This window comes from Protopterus annectens, chromosome 3.part1 (assembly GCF_019279795.1).
Source record: "Protopterus annectens isolate FY-2018-M chromosome 3.part1, PAN1.0, whole genome shotgun sequence".
NCBI classification, from domain to species: domain Eukaryota; kingdom Metazoa; phylum Chordata; order Ceratodontiformes; family Protopteridae; genus Protopterus; species Protopterus annectens.
The window spans coordinates 182,595,395-182,615,305 of NC_056732.1; the positions used below are offsets into that span (position 1 = coordinate 182,595,395).

General features: G+C 39.1%; 1 protein-coding gene across 1 annotated transcript in view; it reads right to left on the minus strand.

The window, feature by feature from the left end:
- NRP1 (neuropilin 1) overlaps positions 1-19,911 on the minus strand; it is a 500,773-nt gene that overhangs the window by 319,636 nt on the left and 161,226 nt on the right. The window contains exons 3-4 of the mRNA XM_044066709.1: positions 13,365-13,546; positions 5,250-5,477 (exon numbers count right to left, since the gene is read on the minus strand). Of these exons, the coding sequence (XP_043922644.1) occupies positions 5,250-5,477; positions 13,365-13,546 (410 nt within the window). The remainder of the gene's footprint in view (positions 1-5,249; positions 5,478-13,364; positions 13,547-19,911) is intronic.

A 19,911-nucleotide genomic window follows, 5' to 3' on the forward strand; every position in this document is an offset into this window, starting at 1 on the left:
GAGACAGATGCCTGGTGTCAAAGCCATGGCCTCAAGCTCAATGCCAAAAAGTTCATTGTCATCCCCTTTTGTAAAAACTCTATACCCATGAGCTACCACACAGGTGGTAGTCTAACACCAAAAGTGTAATAAGAGACCTTGGGACACAGGTGGACAGTAGTCTCTCCTTTGGTAATCACATCACCACAGTAGTCAGGAAATCCTTCTACATGGCACACCTCATCACAAAAGGTTTCTCATCCAGGAAAAAAGAGATCATTGTTCCCCTCTGCTCATCACTCATTAGAACCATTATAGAGTAAAATGCCCCTATTGGTATGTACCTCACAAGACATCTATAATAGCTGGAAAGGCCGCAGAAATACCTCACAAAGAGGATTACCGGACTCAAACAGATGCCCTACGCAGACTGTCTCAAAAAACGCCAGCTTTACTCCGTCGCATATCACCTACTCAGAGGTGATCTCTGCCTAACATACAAAGCTATGTCAAACCCAGAGCTGTTGGACATGCTCCACTTAAAGAAATCCCAATCCATCCGAGCTACATGTTCTAGGGACCTAAACCTTGTCACCACAAGAAACAGAACATGCTGAGGGATAGATTCCTGTCCCAGACACTTCCCATACTCTGGAACAAACTACCTATCTATATCAAACAAAGCTCCTCATTAGCACTCTTCAAGAAAAATCTTGATGATTGGATGGGAAATAGAAAATTCACCCCAGGGATCACCTCTGTGGCTCTGCTCGACAGGGGCATAGGAAAATAATTTTCCTGGGTGGTGAAAGCCAGGGTACCTTTTTGGCTAGGCTTATATATGCCCTAGGGCCAATAGCCTAGTACCTACCTATGAACCTATGAACATATATAGTGTTGCCTTTCAACTGTCACTACAGACAAGTTGTGATATTTATTTTCAAAGTACGAGCTTAGCCACTTTGTGTTTGCATACGGATGTCAAGGGTGTCACAGAAAAAAAAGTTAGGGGATGGAAATATTCATTGTTGATGTATTGTCACTATAAGAATGACGTCATGTTACAAAATGTCATTACATGTCTCATAGAACATTGCCAGTAAAAAATATTGCTGTCCCACTCCCATTGACCATTTGTTTTGTCAAAAATATAGTGCATGTGGTTACGTTTCTCATAAATCCCTAACATGATGCATCCTATGTTTCTGCAAATGATTGTATTTAGCTGGCCTATCTGCCTTGAAAGTTGAAAACTCTGCTATTTACTAACAGTAATACTGGAGTAAATGCTAATTAAATGATCTGTAAAATAAGGACAATCAGGTATAGTCAGCAGCATGCAGTCATTTTAGTTAATACCTGTTGTGATCTGTGCTGCCTTCTAAAGTTATTCACCTTTTAAAACATTTTCTCTCTACTTTTATGTTAATATAACACCATCCATGCCACTTATAACTTTAATTAAAAACTGTAATGCTATTTGCATGCTCCAGTTCACGCCCATTTTAAAAGAAAACAAATAACAGTACACTGAAATGTGGGAACAGGGTTTCTAGGTCAAATTTAAAACACTGGGCTAATACGTCAATGCAAGATGCAAACCATTATGTCATTATACAGTATATTTTGTACTTACACACATAAAGAAACAAAGATACTATGATAAAAAACATACATTATAGTTTTCTGACTAAATAAATATATATGTGACTTCCCGTTCGGTAAAAGGCAAATAAAGATGTGTGATAATCGATATGAGCATATACGTAGACTGTTTAACCCTCTCCATCATTCCATAAAAAGTCTTGTAGCCTGTTTGCTTTTGTGTCATCTTATTTTGGCACAGCCACACAATAACTGATAGACAGGCCAATCATGCCTATACCCTTCTGAGTATATTAAACAACTAGTGACCTAAACACTCTCTAAAATACTCTAAACAACTAGAAAACAAGGCATGCACTAGGGTAATTTTTTATTTTATTTTTTATTTATTTATCATTTGTTGACTGGGAAAGTCCGACTAGGTTCCACAGAGCCTGTTTTCAGCGGAGGCCCGGTAATAAGACTGACCTCTACTTTATTCTACATTTCTGCCCACATGACCATGGACCGAGCATGTTTAGAGTTAAGCTGAATAATGATTTAAGGGGGGGCACCTTTTTTACGACTGTGTCACTGAAACATACATTTTACCTTTTACAATATTATTATCATAATGTGTTTATGGTGGTGGTGCTGCGGTAGCATTGTCGCCTCACAGTAAGATGCTATCCGGTTCGATTCTCAGCTAGAGCGTCCTCTGCGTGGAGACATGCGTGAATGGGTGTACCTTCGTTGAAGGTTGTGTGTCAGGGCTGGTAACTCAGCATGTAAAAATCAACTACCAATCATTAGTGGACCGGAGTTCTGCTGTGGCGACCCCTAACTGGGAAAAGCCGAAAGACACAACAACACCACCCATTAAAAAGGTGGTTTCAACATTTAGTGATATGCTTGAATGATAAGACTTTATTGTCAATGTGCCTCCAAAGGTTCCTGAACACCTTGTTTTAAACAGTCTGCTGTTTTGCTGTGAAGCTTTGTAAAGTAGTAGACAGGTTTTCTGATTATTTACAGCCTTCTGTATGATGCACAACGTCTATTACATGTAGCTTACCTACAGGATATGAGTAAACTGCCTACTCTGGGAAATTATATTTACATATTATTATTATCATAAAAATCATGTTTTGGTAATCAATAATAAATCAAGTCAAGCTCAGAGAAAGCTACCTCTTTGACACAGTGCTTAAAGCCCTGAATATGGCCTACCCCCCCCCCCGAGTTTGATTACCAGCCTCAGCAATGAATGGAAATTATCGCCCTATTAGCCTGACGAGTCTGATATGTAAGGCTATGGAGCGCATCATCGTGGACATAATTAACAAGGATATAGGGAATCTCCAAACTCTAGATCCCATGCAATTTGGTTTTGTGAAAGGTAGATTATGCCTGTTCAACCTGGTTGACTTCTTTGAGTCTGTCACCAGAGCAGTGGATGAAAGTAAGGCAGTTCATACAGCCTACCTTGATCTGGCCAAGGACTTTGATACCATTCCTCACTCAGGAATTATTGATAAACTCACCAAACTAGGCATCAGCCCCTATATCATTAGGCGGGCTGCAAATTGGCTCACAGATAGAACACACAGTATGAAAGTAGTGGACTCCAAGTCAGACTGCTGACCAATCACGAGTGGAGTCCCACAGGGATCGGTCCTGGGTTCTCTCTTGTTTGGCATCTACTTTCTCAGAAGTCCAGGCCAACACAGAGTGTCTCTGGCTGACCAAATTCACACACGACTGCAAGCTGGGAGCCAATTATTAACTCCCTAAGTGATGCAGACATCCTACCGAAAGGCCTCACTGAGACCAATGACTGGTGTCGAAACCATGGCCTTAAGCTTAATGCCAAAAAATGCGTCATCATCCCCTTTGGGAAAAATGCAGTTCCCACTAATTACCACATCAATGGGAGCCCACTGAACACTGAAGGCGTTATAAGAGATCTGGGGACACAGGTTGACAGCAACCTCTCCTTCGACCACCACACTGCCACTGTGGTCAGAAAGTCCTTCTATGTGCCACATCTCATTACTAAGGGTTTTGCATCCAGGAAGAAAGAGGTCATTGTCTCCCTCTACTCTTCCCTCATTAGGCCAATCACTGAGTATAATGCCCTATTTGGCAAGTACCTCACTAGACACCTGCAGCAACTGGAGAGGCCACAAAAGTACCTCAAAAAAGAGGATCCTAGGCCTTAAACACATGTCCTACAAGGACAGACTCAAAAAACTCCAGCTATTCTCTGTCTCATATCATCTACTAAGAGGCGGTCACTGCTTGACTTACAAAGCCATGTCTGACCCAGCTCTGTTAGAAATGCTACATCTAAAGAAATCCCAATCCCTCCACACCACAGTCTCCAGAGACCTCAGTGTCATAACCACAATCAACAGAACATGCTGGAGGGACAGGTTCATAACCCAGAGACTGCCCATGCTCTGGAATAGACTTCCCATACATGTCAAGCAGAGCACCTCACTGGCCCTCTTCAAGAGAAATCTTAATGAGTGGATGGGAATTAGAAAGTCCACCTCGGGGATCACTGCAGTGACTCTGCTTGATAAAGGTACTGGGAACTAACGTTGGGTGGCATAATGCCAGGGCACTTCTATGGGCTAGGCTTGTAAAGGCTCCAGGGCCATTAGCCTAGGACACTCCTATGAACCTATGAACCTATTTCTGGAAAGGAGTGGGACAGGGAGAATAACTCAGGGGCATCATCCTTAGGGAAGTTGTTTTTACACATGATACAAGGGTCATTAACCTCAGGGGTTATTTTTACACATCACACTATACCTAAGGTATTTACTCCAGTTCATTTAAGAGAAAAAGCAGGCCATGTAGGTACAGGCCTACCAGGGAGAGCACAACATCAGTCTGTAGCCTGGCATGGCACATGTTCAAAAGCATGCACCTGTATGGGGGCAAGTGGGAAAAACATTGTGCCATGGCTGCCAGACAAAACAGGGGTAGGGGTATAAGCAGAAGAGAAAAATGTCATCTCCTGACTCTTCATGGGGGGGATGACCCACTGTCTATGACTCTTTCCTGTCATGACCAATGTCCTCAGACATTGAAAGGCAGGAGAAATGAATGAAACAAGGGACCAGCTGGTAAACAGCAGACTTAGGATCATAAAAAGCACAAAAAAGATCTAGTTCATATTCCACTGCCTATTTTTTTTTGGTATGCTAATAAAGCTATGGTAATACATAAAGCAAAAAAGCCAAGCACACAGCTATTATACATGGCTTTCTCTTAAATGTTAGTTACAGTGATGATATAACTTCTACACTAGTGACCTTCCGAGAAATCCAGGCATAAATATAAAGTTGAATGCATCTCATAAATACTTTACATAACTGTCATGTCATTTTCTAGCAAACGGAGTCATATACAGCACTTCAAAAACAGAATAAAAAGCCTCACTGTATGACCTAGATAAAGCTGTTTTCCACATTTTCTGTGACACAACCGTACATAAACCAGTAGTTGTTAAATTAAGGGAAAATGAATTGCAACGTTAACAAATGGATGATGTGTTTTTCACTGTTAATGTTTCATACATTTAGTAACTGCCACTTCAATAATGTGAAGCTCCTCTGGATTAACTGAGCATGGAACAAAGGTGAAATAAAAGACAATATAATTTTCTTCCTTACCTCCAGGTAATCCATCCCAGATATCTACACGATCGTAACGACACTGTACTCCTACTGGAGCAGAAGTATCAGGTTCCAGCTCAAAACTTTCAAACTCCAGCAAAATCTCTGAATACCCTGGTGCAAAAATAACATAGGTGCATTCCAGGTTGTTGCCATATTTCTCTGGGTATCTTGGAGATGTGATCACTCCTGTAGATGTAGTAAAGTTTCTGCTACATTCAGGAGCTAAAAAGAGAGACAACTGTTAGTATGACAGCTTCTCAAACATACATGCACACACTATAACTCTCAGTGCAGTTAGTGAGAAAAAAAACAGATGGAAAAATTCTTGAAAATACTTACTTAATAATGTAGAAATCAGAATATTAAAGTTTATCCAGTCAAGTGAAACAGTAAATATTTATGGCATTAGTACAGAATGCTGTCACACCTGCCTCACTGCCATACTCTTTAATTTTAGCATAATCTTTACGCTATGATTATGGCTCCCCACACTTCACTGTGTAACTGTTGTACATGGTGCAACTTTCTCATTAATTTGTACTTACCGTATGCAGTATTTTACTCAAGTCCCTATATGTGCTGCTACATTAATTTTGCCTTTGACCTGAGCACTAGCTGAAATGAGTCATTTCTGAATTAGTTAACTATATTCATTTGTAAACATTAAATAAACAAATGTGGCATTAGTGACAGTTAGAGAAAGACTTAATCCTCCCTTTCCATTTATCTTTTTAGGTATTCATCAGAGGTCCATGTAACTCTTGAACTGTACGTCTCTTCAACTTTCTGTATCATGGTAGAAAGCATATGTTATCCAGCCTATGGTGGCAGTAAACACATACACAGTCCTGCTTTAGAGCAGAAAAAAATGAAGAAATAGGTCTACAGGAAAAGACAGAACAGGAAGCAGCAGAGTGTGAACAGGGACAGAAAGATGAAAGTTTAGTGTCAACTTGGGGGTCTGGCTTCACCAGAAGGCTTCACTAATTAGGCACAGGGTCATTGCAAGTGAATAAGCAGGATACCTGATAGACAGAGACAGAGAGAGGATGTAAAGATAATATAAAAGCATGAGACAGAAAGAGAAAGGGAGACAGAGGAATGCATACAAGATAAAAAATGCAAGAGAGAGGGAGACAGAGGAGTGCAACGATGACAAAAAATGCAAGAGACAGAGACAGGGGTGAAAAGATCATTAAAAAAATCAAGAGACAGAGAGAGAGAGAGAGAGAGAGAGAGAGAGAGTGTTCATGTATATGTTAAGGAAGTGTGGGGAGGATTTTCTGAGGTGTAATGAATATGGGCCAAGGATGAATAAGGATATAGGGGGGAAGCAGCAGTTGTGGGTTAACTAGACTTGCAGCATGTCAGTCCAGAAGACTGGCTGAGAGATGGGGAGATAAGTCACACTTTAGGGCAACGCAAAAGGAGGAAACGGAGAACTGCATATCTGAAGTCAGACTGACTTCTCGAAAGAGCTGCTGCAATCCATTCTTAAGGTGAATGTTATGAGATTATTAAACTTAATCAAGATGCAGACAGCAAACACATGCTGCATTTTGTGGCCACAAGAGATGGGCACAGCGGATGGGATTTTAAAGTTTAGTTTAATTTTTTTGAAACCTACATCACATGAACCTCAACCCCCCCCCCCCCCCCCACACACACACACACACACACACATACACACACACAGCGTCACTGTGTTGATGATCTTGTCCCCTTCAGGGTGAAAGCTTATTGGCTCATTCATTTCCCTTGGAGGTGAGAGTCGTTTTCTTTTGAGAGTGTCGCCATCATCTACTGTAGGATACTGTAGGAGTAGGAATTGTTATGTACCACCTGCATTTCCATGCTACAGCCTGACTTCCACAGTAGCTTACTGACAATGGGCATATGCATGCTGACACATGTGCACCTTTCAGTTTGTTGTTCTATGTGCCACAGTACATGCCAGGAAGTCAGGATCCCACCCTTGGACCAGCCATGCTGCCTCAGCCTGAGATGAGTAAGCCATAAATCCCTACTTAATTCCCACCTTCCCCATGTCATCTCTTTCCATTTCCTGGGCTGCTAGTCAAACCCAGGATAGCTTGACCTAAAATCAGGGCTTCATCTTTGTCAGTGGTGCTGTGCGGTGTCCTGACCCAAGTAAGTATACTGTATCAGAGACGTTGAAAACAAGGCTGTGTTTTTAGAGAAAACCTCTGTTTGGTATACAGTCATATCCACTGATTAACATGAATCATGAGAGGGGTATTTTTGATCATCTTTCGGTGTTACCTGTTGTTATCAAAATGTTGTTAAACTTGAGAATGTGTTTTCTGTTCTAAGAACACAATGGTTTCTTTATGAATGGTCATGTCTTTGTTTTCAAAAGCAGTCTGTTTTGCCTGCTGCTTTGGAACGGGTCTATATTATAACATCAAAGTCTTAAAACTTCGCATGTTATAATATCGAACCATTTCCATCAAAGCACCATAACAGCGAACACTCAGAATAGCAATTTTTTTTCCAGGGAAAAAATTTGCTGTTCCGACACACACACACACACACACACACACACACACACACACACACACACACACACACACACACACACACACACACACACACACACACACACACACACACACACACACACACAACACAAGCACACCAAAATAAATAATCCACACACATACACTTCACAAAACCCTACACTAAACCATACATACACTACTAGCTATCCACTTACTTTCACCCATCCCTAACCCTAAGGACCGTAACTACTGCACACTCACCTTACCCACTCCCTAACCCTAAAGTCCCTATCTCCCTAACCTTAAAGTCCCTATCACACACTCACCTTACCCACTCCCTAACCCTAAGGTCCCTACTGCACACTCACCTTCGTTCGCACACTTACCTTAACCTGGTCCGTAACCTTCGCTCCACAGTCGAGGAAATAGCAAAGCTGCAGAAATGGCACACCGAATACTTTCCCTAGGAAAGTATTCGATATTCTGCAGCTTTGCTATTTTCAGCATTCGGTGCATAGGGTTCGATATTATAACATTCGAAGTTTTAAGACTTATATGTGATAATATAGACTGCTTTGGAACACCTATTAATAGCCACTATAGTAGTACCATCAAAACAACACTGTTCTGTTTCCTACTTGATGGACTGCATCATATTTTCAATATACCTTTTTCTGAATTACTAAATATATATATTACCAAACGTAATCTTAAGGTTCTACATTACAGATTAGTAACATTTGCTAATTTTGCATGGGAAAAGTTATTTTTCTGTAAATTACTATAGTATAAACTACAGAAGAATAAATATGACTTTGTGAAAAGTCTCTGTTATATAATATCCCTAATGCACACTGACATCCATCAGATATGTTATTTTTTGGCCTTAGGTACTGTCATCACTCAGTTCAATTCTACTTGAAGGAAGAAAAAGTGGCTTGGAAAAAAAATGAGAGTAAAGGTATGAAATGAAAATAAAATACAGATTTTGCATTCACACACATAAATAAATGAAATCCTTGCACCCAGCTTTCTTTTCCTGTGAAATCATCACCCTTTCATACCTTCGCTTTTTCGACTTGTTATATTTTATTGTCAAATACCGTGAACGATGTAACAAAAAAGTCATATGGAATCAATGAAAGCACAAGCTATACATAAAGCCTCAAGTGATCCCTGGAGAAATAATTATATCCCCTTCAAATGCTGGCGTGGGAGCCTGACAGCCTTTTATTGGTGAAGTGAAACATTTTTGACCAGGCTGGTGAAATGTGAATGTGGTTGGAGGAAGGGTCAGTTTCTGTGGGGAATAACTTGTTGCCCTACCAGATGTGACCTATGCAATGTTGATAAGCAAAACATGAAAGGTAATTCTAACACGTGCTCAGGGTTAGTGACTTGCTCTGAGTGCTGTTGTTTCAGCTGCAAGAGAAAAGTGTTAGTATCAGCCAAGGAATGATAAAGTGTGTCACTGCAGGCATACATTGTTGACATTCACATACCCTTGTAATAGGACTGCTAACCTTTTCTTTACATTATACAAGCCAGAGATGCAGTACAAGAAAATAAGTGAGTGTCTTAAAAAGTGCTACCCATCAAACAGGATCTGGAGCAGTGGCCACACAGCCGTGTATTATTTTACAGCATTAATGGAAATTAAAAAGGAAATGGAAACATTCATGTCACTAGATTTTGCTGGACCGTATATTTAACATGTCTAGACTTTGCAGGTCAGACTGATTCTGACAAAAGTACTACAAAATCTCATACAGACATGAAATCTAAGTAGATCATTACATAATTTGGAGTAAGCCAACACCACTGTTAGCATATGTCATAAAATGTATTCAAAGCTATAATGGCTCCAGTGTTCAAAATGTGACACTGATCTTTAAAAAAGGATACTGGAACAGCTAGTCTTTATGATATTTATTTTGTAAGTTTAGTTGATACTGTGAACTAAATAAACAGTGCTGTATAACTATCAGAGGTTTTAAACCAGTAGCTGGTACGGAACTCTGTCACAGATGAAATTAAATCCCCTTCCTAAATTAAGAAAGCAGCCTTTATTAATTATTCATCCTTCCACTGGTTTATATTTTATGGAAGGAGTACCCACCATAGGACACAGTATAATATGAGTTTAAAAGTAGCAAAATACTTAATTTCTGAACTTCTAAAATGGTCACATATATTATTTCTTTTCTCTCTATATAAATATAAAAAATATATACATGCATACATATATAAGTCCCCATTCTTTACCAGTTCAGCACAACCTCTCTTAAGGATGGGACACTTCTACCCAAGCTAAAGTAAGCCTTTCCATCTCACATCCTGACAATAGGTTTGACCTTGATGACCTAAACAAATATAGTTATATTTATACCTTCCTTTTTTGTCAGTAAGGTTTTGGGGAAGATGTTTTTTGTTTTTTTTTGCACAACTTTCACCTTAATGAGAACGACATCTATCATCCTTATCAGTCTGTTTGTTGTGCTCCATATAACAATGAAACTGCCTTAGGAAGGATTTTTAGCAGTCTTCTTAATACAAGGGACCAGTGTCACTATTCTATTCAGATCTTCTCAGATTGTTTTAGCATCTGACAAAGTGGATCACAAGATCCTGCAGGATAATCTGGACAATTCCTGACTTCCTGACCATATACAGAAAGTATTTTCGAGAATTATTTCTTTGTTGTCTTTTTCTCTTACTTGTGGTGACCTACAGGGCTCCATTTTGGGCCTTTACCTATTTACTACTTATACCATGCCATTAGGAGATGTCACTCAAGGAGAAGGCTTACATTATCATTTTTATGCTGATCTCATACATATGTATATCTCTTCTTTCCTCAAGAGTCCCTGTCCAGTTTAGGCTGTCTGGCTGATAACTTGAAATGCACTTGCAATCACATGACCTGGACACTGGACGAAAAATGTTGCTTTAATCAGACGGGGTCTATAGTAGATAAACAAAAGTTTATCTTACCGAACACTGACATGAAATCCTGGAACCAGAACTGTGAGATTGCGGTACAGTGAAGATGGGAATATTTGCCCTTTCCTCACTGCAGTGCAATCTCAGGGTTGGAATATATATTTAGCAGGGGGTGTAGGGGGCGCAGGCCCCCACAATTGCAGTTTCGAGTTCTGGGATTTTTGCTCATGTCAATGTTCGGTAAGATAAACTATCGTTTATCTAATATAGACCCTAGTCAGACATGTCCCTATGCAAGATTTGTCTTCTCCAGTCTTACACCCTATCATTTATTTTGTGTCAACAATACATAAATTGGGTGCAGTACCTGATGACAAACTGATGTTGAAGGATAAGATCTCAGCATTCAGTTGACTTTCCCTTCCTCCATCTTATCAACAAATCTTTTATCGAGCACCTTATTTCACAGCCATCACCCTTCCAGTAGTGGCATATGTTTTAGCTTACATCTACCTAGACTATTACAAGTTGTACTTCACCTGGAGATTCCAGACAGTGAATTTGATAGACTAAAAGTCTTGTCCCTTTACTCTGTCTTCTACTGACTATTAAGGGGTGACCTATGCCTGACAAATAAGGCAGTCACAAATCCAATCCTGATGGAACTGCTACACATCCGCAAGCCAAACAGCATGAAGCTCACCCAACTGACTCAAACAAAATATGCTAGAGAGACAGATATGTATGTCAGAGACTGTCCCTTCTTTGGAACAGGCTTCCTATTCACATTAAGCATAGCCCTTCCCTGGCCCTCTCAAATGCAATTTGGATCAATGGATGAGGAATCGCAAATTCACATTTGGGGTAGTGCCTATGTCCCTTATGGACAGGGGCAAGCTGTAAAGTACTCAATGCACTGGCACAAATCCATGCCACCTTCTTGATCCTAGGGGCCATACATGTTGTTGTTATTTTTCTTTCAGCTTTTCCCGGTTAGGGGTCGCCACAGCGGAACTCCAGTCCGCTAATGATTGGCAGTCAATTTTTATGGTGCTGAGGTGCCAGCCTGACGCCCAAACTTCAACGAAGGCATGCCCATTCACGCATATCTTTCGAACACTACTTGACCGCGGGGAGGACCTGCAGACTCCATACAGAAGGAGCTCCAGCCGAGTAGGGGCCATACATATTGGGTAAAGTTTGGTTATATTAGCTAGGCTTATAAGGCCCTTAAGCCATTAGCCTAACCTATAAACTTAGGAGAAGGGACAAAAAGCTGTAAGAAGTGAGTAACATTACACACAAGTAGTAAGTGACACTAAACACAATACACAAAGTACTTATACTTGACAGGTCTTCACAGGACATGAAAACTGGACAATGGAATCTGCATTCAAATTAACTTTAAATAACAGGAGTATGAGTAAAAGATCTGACCCAGTACAAGCTAAAAAAACAAGTTCAAAGCCAGTGGGATGGTCAGTGAATTTTTGAATAGCCTGGTGCCAATGGCTTAGATGTAAGAATACCTCTCAACTGTCCAGAATTTTGCAGAATGTCTAGATTTTTGCCTCATATTTTTGGGATGCTCCTCGTAAAATGTGTGGTTTTATGGAAAATCAGTGAAAATTGAAGACATACATTTGAGTTTCATACTTCACATCCTTCAGAAAATGCATGCTAACACAAATCCTACTATTCTAGCTACTTTTTAAGTCTATAAGAACAATATTTAATATGTCCCTATTTTGGGGTCTTTGTAGCCCCATTATTTCAGTTTCTGTCCAGATTTCTTGCACTAAAAGGTTGAGAGTTATGGATGTAAGGTGGAAGAGGATTTCTTATTCAAAGTCCATGCTTCCATGCTTATTGTGATTTCTGGAGCGTAAGGATCACAGATGTTTGGTAACAGTACACCACTGGAGTAAGGATGACAAGGATCTGCAGATTAGTTTACAGTGCACAGTAACCTGAGACCAAAGTTAACTATGATCGCCAGTCTTTGTTCTGTGCACAGTGGAAGGCAGAAAGAACTACGGTTTGTTATTACAAAGTAATGTATTTCACTGCCCAGGGAAGCACAGCAAAAAGCAACATGGATAAAAATGGCAACAAACGACAAGCCCTTGGGAAGTGAAATGGTAACTAATATGATAAAGAAAACAAGAACGACAGGAAAAGAAGGAATCTGTCTGAATAAATGTCTGGAATTTTTAAGAAAAAAATGGAGATCAGACCAAAAAAAATCTTTTTAATTTTTATAAAGAAACCGAATGTCTAGTTGCCCCCACTGGAAGTTAAAATGGAGAGAGGCAAACATACAGGATGGAAAATGACCGACCAAATATTAAAATCAGTTACCTGATTTTTTACCATACAGCCTAGATGCATAAAGCACTGTAAGAGGCAATTGTCTGTATAAAACAAGTCAATTACAAAACATTCCTACACATTCAAATCATGAAATACTTGGTAAAACATACCAGAATAAAAAATATCATGTTTTAGCATTATGTTTCTTGCAGACCAATTTGTCAAGTGCCATACAAAAACATTACTTATAATTTTATTACCTAAACAGTAATTTTAGCCAATGCTATTTACATGTAAAAATGTCAGCAAGTACTTAGAGGGTTAAACCTACCTGTTTTTAGAATTTCATAGCGGATGGAGAACCCAGCTCCATGTGTTTCATAATCTGATACAAACTTTACAAATATTGCTGGACCTTTAGAATTCACTTGAGAAGGAGCAATTTTTCCACAGAATTTCCCCAGTAAAGGTGCTTTTTCATCCTTCCCATCATAAACTTCAACATAATCATACCTGGTTGAAGAGAAAAAAATTAAGTCAAAGAAATGGGATAATGTATTTTGCTTTTGCATGATCTTAACAGTTAAAATATAACTTCAAGAATTTAGAGCATGGTGGCTTGAAGCATCACAAATATGATACAGCAATCTTCAAGAGTGTGTGATGGAAGATCATTAAATTCATTTCCCTCAAATGCATTTAATCAAATTTGATAAACAGCATATAAAGTATTTAAAAAAAAAAAAAAATATATATATATATATATATATATATATATATATATATGTTTAATTTTAATAAATGAAATTACGTTTCAATGAATCGAAACTTTGTGACCCCATTTTTCCGAAAGTGCATATATTTGAAAATGCACTTTCACGAAAAACCAACTAACCAAAGTGAAAAGCAAAGGAGGTTGTTGTTGTAGATCATGGCACAGTGGGGATAATTCCCTTTTCCCCATTATAGTGCGATCTTGGAGTTAGCATATATTAGTAGTGGGGGTTGGGGCACACCCACGAAATTGGGGGTGTAGGTGGGCTTGCCCCCTTGTATACATGTGGTTAGTGTTTTTTTTTTTTCTGTTTATGTGCTTGTCACTTAATTGGTTTTCTGCAAAAGTGCATTTTTGAATAAATGCACTTTCAGAAAAACAGGATCACGAAATTATGGTTCGTTGAAACGTAATTTTGTTGATTGAATTTAGACCCATACATGTATATATATATATATATATATATATATATATATGTGTCTATATATATATATATATATATATATATATATATATATATATATATATATATACACACACAATATATATATATATATATATATATATATATATATATACACACACACACACACTATATATATATATATATATATATATATATATATATATATATATATATACATATATATAAAATACATATATATGTATATACTTATATGCCTATATCATTCACACACACACACACACACACACACACACACACACACACACACACACACACACACACACACACACACACACACACACACTTTGTAAAAGTGCCATTCAGCTTATGCATACAATGCTGAACCTAGTTAATTCAGCAAATGATAACTTCAGTAGCAACTCCTTCATCCTTCCTAACAAACAATTTGCTACAATATCTAACAAAACTGGACCTTAGTATTCTATGAAATAGATTCAGGATCCCATTAAAATCATGATGACAGTTTAAGCCCACTGACTTTTCAAAGTCCTAAATATCACACTTAAGATGGCTGTCCCAAAAACAAATCTAATTATTTTCCATGTTAGAAAAGGTGGTCCTACCGGTCAGCTAATGAATACTGGTAGGCTAAGGTGACAGAGCAGATGGAACACTTTGGGAAAAGTACTCCTATCCACCTAGCTCATTGTTTTGGTCCACCATTCTGTAGCGTTTTGACAGACCTAAATGACACAAAAATAATCTGTTTTATTGTCTGGCAGTGCTACCACTTTGGAGATGTCCTTCAGCTGACTTTTGTGAAACTATAAGCAGGAAATGGGCCTCTGTGGTATCTCTTGCCCTGTGAATGTTACATCATCCCATAGTCTCCATTCTGACCCATGCATTAAACCTCAAACTTCTAGGACCAGTACTTAATTTTAGCCAAACAAGTTTCAGTGGTTAAAGCTTTTGCTGTATAACTCATTGACAACCACAAGACATCTTCTAGTACAATCTGTAACAGTGACAACATTTAGGCAAATCGAAAACAGTTTCCTTCTGAATTAACCCAGCGTTTGTACAGTATGTCAGGAAAAGCAACTGGAATAATAAAAAAATAAAGTTGCATTGTTCAGAGAAACAAACATTTTTGTTTGAAAGGCATGTCAAGGGAAACTATCAACTACCTCCTTCACTTTTGATGTCTCACAAAAATATAGAAGTACAGCTCCCCACATCAGCTACTGTAGTCACCCAGAATAAGAAAGGCATCCAGTTTGTTGTAAAATACCTGAAGGTATTATAGCTGGATAACACAAGTGTTTTTTATTGTACTACAAATGATCTTCATTGTTTTTGTCACTTTTTGCTAACAGTTGGAGCTTATATTATTTGTTTTATTTGCCTCTCTTTCTTTCAGACTGCCGACTAGTTGAACATATTAAACTCACACATTTTCTCTTGAATTATCTGCATGACTGGTACTGACAATGAGCTACGTTTACTACTAGCCTGTCATACAGGCTCTCAAAGTGCCATGTCAGCATGCTTATAAGGATAAAGACCATGCAGTCACACAGGTTTGTTATTACTATCATAGGTTCATAGTTGTGTACTAGGTTAATGCTCCTGGAGCCTTTACAAGCCTAGCCCATAGAAGTGCCTTCGCATCGTGCAACCTGGCATTACTTCCCATACACATACATATTCTGCAATGAGCAACCTACTCTTCATCCTGGACACTGTGCTTACAAAGTTCCAACACTCCAATGAGTACAGAACAAGGGGTGACATCTGTACTCTCATTACTTGTACAATAAGTTTCTAGCTTTCAAACCGACAGATTCTACAAAGTGTTTTCTTTAACACCACAACTTAAACTCCATACCCATGGAATTCCACAAGAAGCCATCTTCACGTACATCACCTTTCTTATGCAGACAACAAAAGCTTTATTGCCATTTATTATACTGAAGGTCTTGTGTTCCTACAAACACCTTTCCATTATACAATCTGGTTATTAACCTTAGCAATAAAATTGTAAGTGAATATTTGTAGGTTTCAAACAAAGAACTTCAAATTAATGTCAGCAAAAGGAAATATTAACTGGCTGCTGCTACTACAAAACATGTCAGAAGCCTTCATCCAAAATAACATGTTTTACCCCAATACATCACATACCTCTCAACTGTACAGATTTTTTCAGAACCAGATTTTACCTCATATTCTTTGTCCATTTTTCAAAATAAATGTGGGTTTCTGCAAGTGAGCAGCAAATCATTAAAGAGCAAAGTTAAAACATAATGACAGACATTTGAGTTTCAGACATCATAGGTTCATAGATTAGTACTAAGCTAACTGCCCTTGCAAGCCATTTTAAGCCTAGCCAATTGTCCTTTATGAGACTCAAACCCTGCACCTTGTGTTTGCAAGGCAAAAACTTTAACCATTAGGCCACCCTCATACCACACCAAAAAAATCCATGCTAATGTGAAACCTGTCATTTTATTAACTTTCTAAGTTTGTAAGAGCAATATTTAAAAATTGTCCCTATTTTTGGGCTTTTGTCCCATTTTTATTTATGGCTTTGTCCAGATTTCTTACTCTTAAGAGGTTGAGAGGTATGATCCAAACTATACTGCAAGTGAAAGGCATAAAAAGTTTCAAATACCTGGATTCATCCTTTGCTAAACTCTTTACTACATTTGTCATCTTGAAGCCCTTTTTTCACAAACATTACAGCTCAGTGTACCTTATTCTTTCTTACAACTCTTCACAACAAATGCAGATTCTTATTTTGCAAAAACAAGCTTTTTTGTAAACTCTAAAGGTGTAATTTACCAATGATACAGCTCTACATCTATACATATTAAGTTTTGTCTTCTTATAGGATCTACACTGAATCATTGACGTACTACATCAAGATTCAATATAGCGCTGCTGTGTCACAAAAACAACCACTGAACTTTAACTTCAGGGTAATAACGCATTAATAACTTGTAGCTCCACATCCTGGCAAATTTAAATATACTGAAGTGCAGATCAAACAACAGTGAAGACAGGAGAAACCCACAAACTCCACAGCAAGGGATGTACAAAGAATACATAAAGCCTCGGTCAAGGTACACATTCAATGACCTGTAAGCAGCATTACACCTGCTTAAGTTACTTATTTTTAAAGTCTATTTTTAAAGTCTATAATTCAGTTCAATAACATTTTTGAGAAATAAAACTAGATCAGACAGTTGGAGTAAAGGGCATGGAATTTCCAAAACACTGGTGGCATGCAAAATGTAAGAATTGAAGAAGGGGAAGGGAAGACAAGATATGATGCAGATGTACCATATGGGCAGGCAAGTGGTGTAGAAATGAATATGTATTTCTGGGTAAGAATGGAAGAACCTGGGCTGCAACTGGAAAGTAACATTGAAAAGCAACATCAGGATATGTTACTTCAGAGTCAATAGGGCTCTGAATGGGCAGTTTTTGGAAGGTGTAATTAACTACAAATGTACACAAATATTTAAGGTACTTCGAAAAGGTAGAACAATGCTGGAGAAACAGAGTGAGTGCTACATAATCAGAAATGCAGTCCTAAAGGAAAGGAAGCATCTGTTATGCTACTCTACTTCTGCTATTTTGTGGTCTTCTACCATGTGGCAAACAAGTCACAGAATACGTTCCCTTTGAAGGGATGAAACATTGCCCTTGGGATGGCAAATGCCTCTCTTTCCATTTTGGACTATCAGTGGTCTCGGTCCAGTTCCCAAATGACGAGGTCATGACTATGATCCAGCGCTGGGGCATCTCAGTCCTCTCTCAGGCAATGGGAAGATTTTGCATTAGGTCTAGGGAGGTCAGAGGTGACTCCTGGCATCTGAGATTGAGGAGATGCAAAAGTATCAGTTGTAGCTCTGCTCTATGGGGGGAAAAATATATATTTTTAATGTAAAATAAAAAAATAACTTTGCTAGCAGACAGCAAATCAACTTTTTTCTTACTCTGATGTTGCATTAGCTTTGTTCAAATATATTAAACTGATGCACATATTTATGAGCAAATTGTCAGCATCTAATACAGGCACATTATTATTGCCACTGTAAATATCCATGGTTCAAAATGACCTACTATTTTTAAATTATTGTGTGTCATACTTTAAATCCAAGTAACTAAAAAGTACAGTTGTGTACACTTACCATAAATGTAGATGTTTGAGTGTATTCACTGTTGCAGTTATCACCTGTGGGCTATCCCTGCTATGGGAACCCTTGGCCAGCGTGAATACCAGAGTCAGTGTTTTTCTGCGTCGGCTGCTGTCACTTGCTGCCTGATATCAGGTCGTCAGTGCTATAAAGGAAGGCAGCTGATGCTATTACATCAGTTTTTCTTGCCCTAACCAGTCAGAGGCCCAAGTAAATATGGTAAAGTGGTCCTGGTGGCTAAAAGCCACCGTTAGAAATGTATGTCTCCCTAAAGAAAGAAGATATAAGGGGGATGGATGGAGGGAAACCAGGACTGCAACAGTGAATACACTCGAACAGCAAGTGTACACAACGGTACTACGTTCTTCATGTTTCACTGTTGCAGTCATCACCTGTGGGAGGATTCCCAAAGCTGAGGAGAGGAGTGGTAGGATTAGTAAGAGACCTAGGAATGGGTCAGCATGCCCTGGTGAACTGCAGAGGCAAACCCTGCCCTACCTTAGAAAATAGAGGTAGGTGGTAATGCTTGGTAAAGGTATGGACAGAAGTCCAGATGGCAGCTTCCAGGATGTCCCTGGTGGGAACTCCTCTGAGGAATGCTGTGGAAGTGGATGCTGCCCTAGTGGAATGGGTTCAAATAGACTTGGGGGGAGGTTCCCATGCAGCCTGTAGCAGAAATGGATACAGTGTGAGATCCATTTGGAAATGGTTTGTTTGGAAATGGGCTTCCCCTCTGCCCCTGGGGCAAAGCTGACAAGTAGTTGGTCTGTTTTCCTGAAGGGTTTAGTACAGTCTAGATAGTATCTGAGCTGTCTGTGTATGTCTAGTGAGTGCAGAATTCTTTCCTCCTTGTTTTGAGGGTTAGGAAAAGGGTGGGTAGATGTATGGCCTGGTTGAGAGTTACATTAGATACCACCTTGGGCATAAAGGAGGGATTAGTCCTCGGGGAGACCCTGACTGCATGGAAAATGATGAAGGGCTCAATGGCCATCAGTGCCTGAAGTTCTGAAACCCTTCTGGCTGAGGTGATACTAGAAGAAAAGCAGTCTTCTAGGAGTGGTATCTTAGCTCTGCTGAAGCAGCAGGTTCAAAGGGAGGTAAAGTTAGTTTTTCCAAAACATAATTCAGGTCTCAGACTGGAGTGGGTGGCCTTCTGGGAGGTCTGATATTAGAAGCCCCTCTGAGGAATTGTTTAATGAAAGGATGGAAGAACAGGGGCTGTTCTGTATCAAAATGAGTTGAAATGGCTGAGGCGTGGATTTTAATAGAGGAGAGGGAGAGGCCACTATTAAGTAGCTCCACTAGGTAATCCAGGATAAGAGGGATGGAAGGTTGTGAGGTATTTTCTCCTCTGGACTGGCTCCAGGAACAGAATATTTTCCATTTTCTTGCATAAGATTTACTGTTGCTGGGCCTTCTGGCCTCTGTGATAATGTCTAGGACCTGTTTACTTAACAGGGGCTCCTTGTTT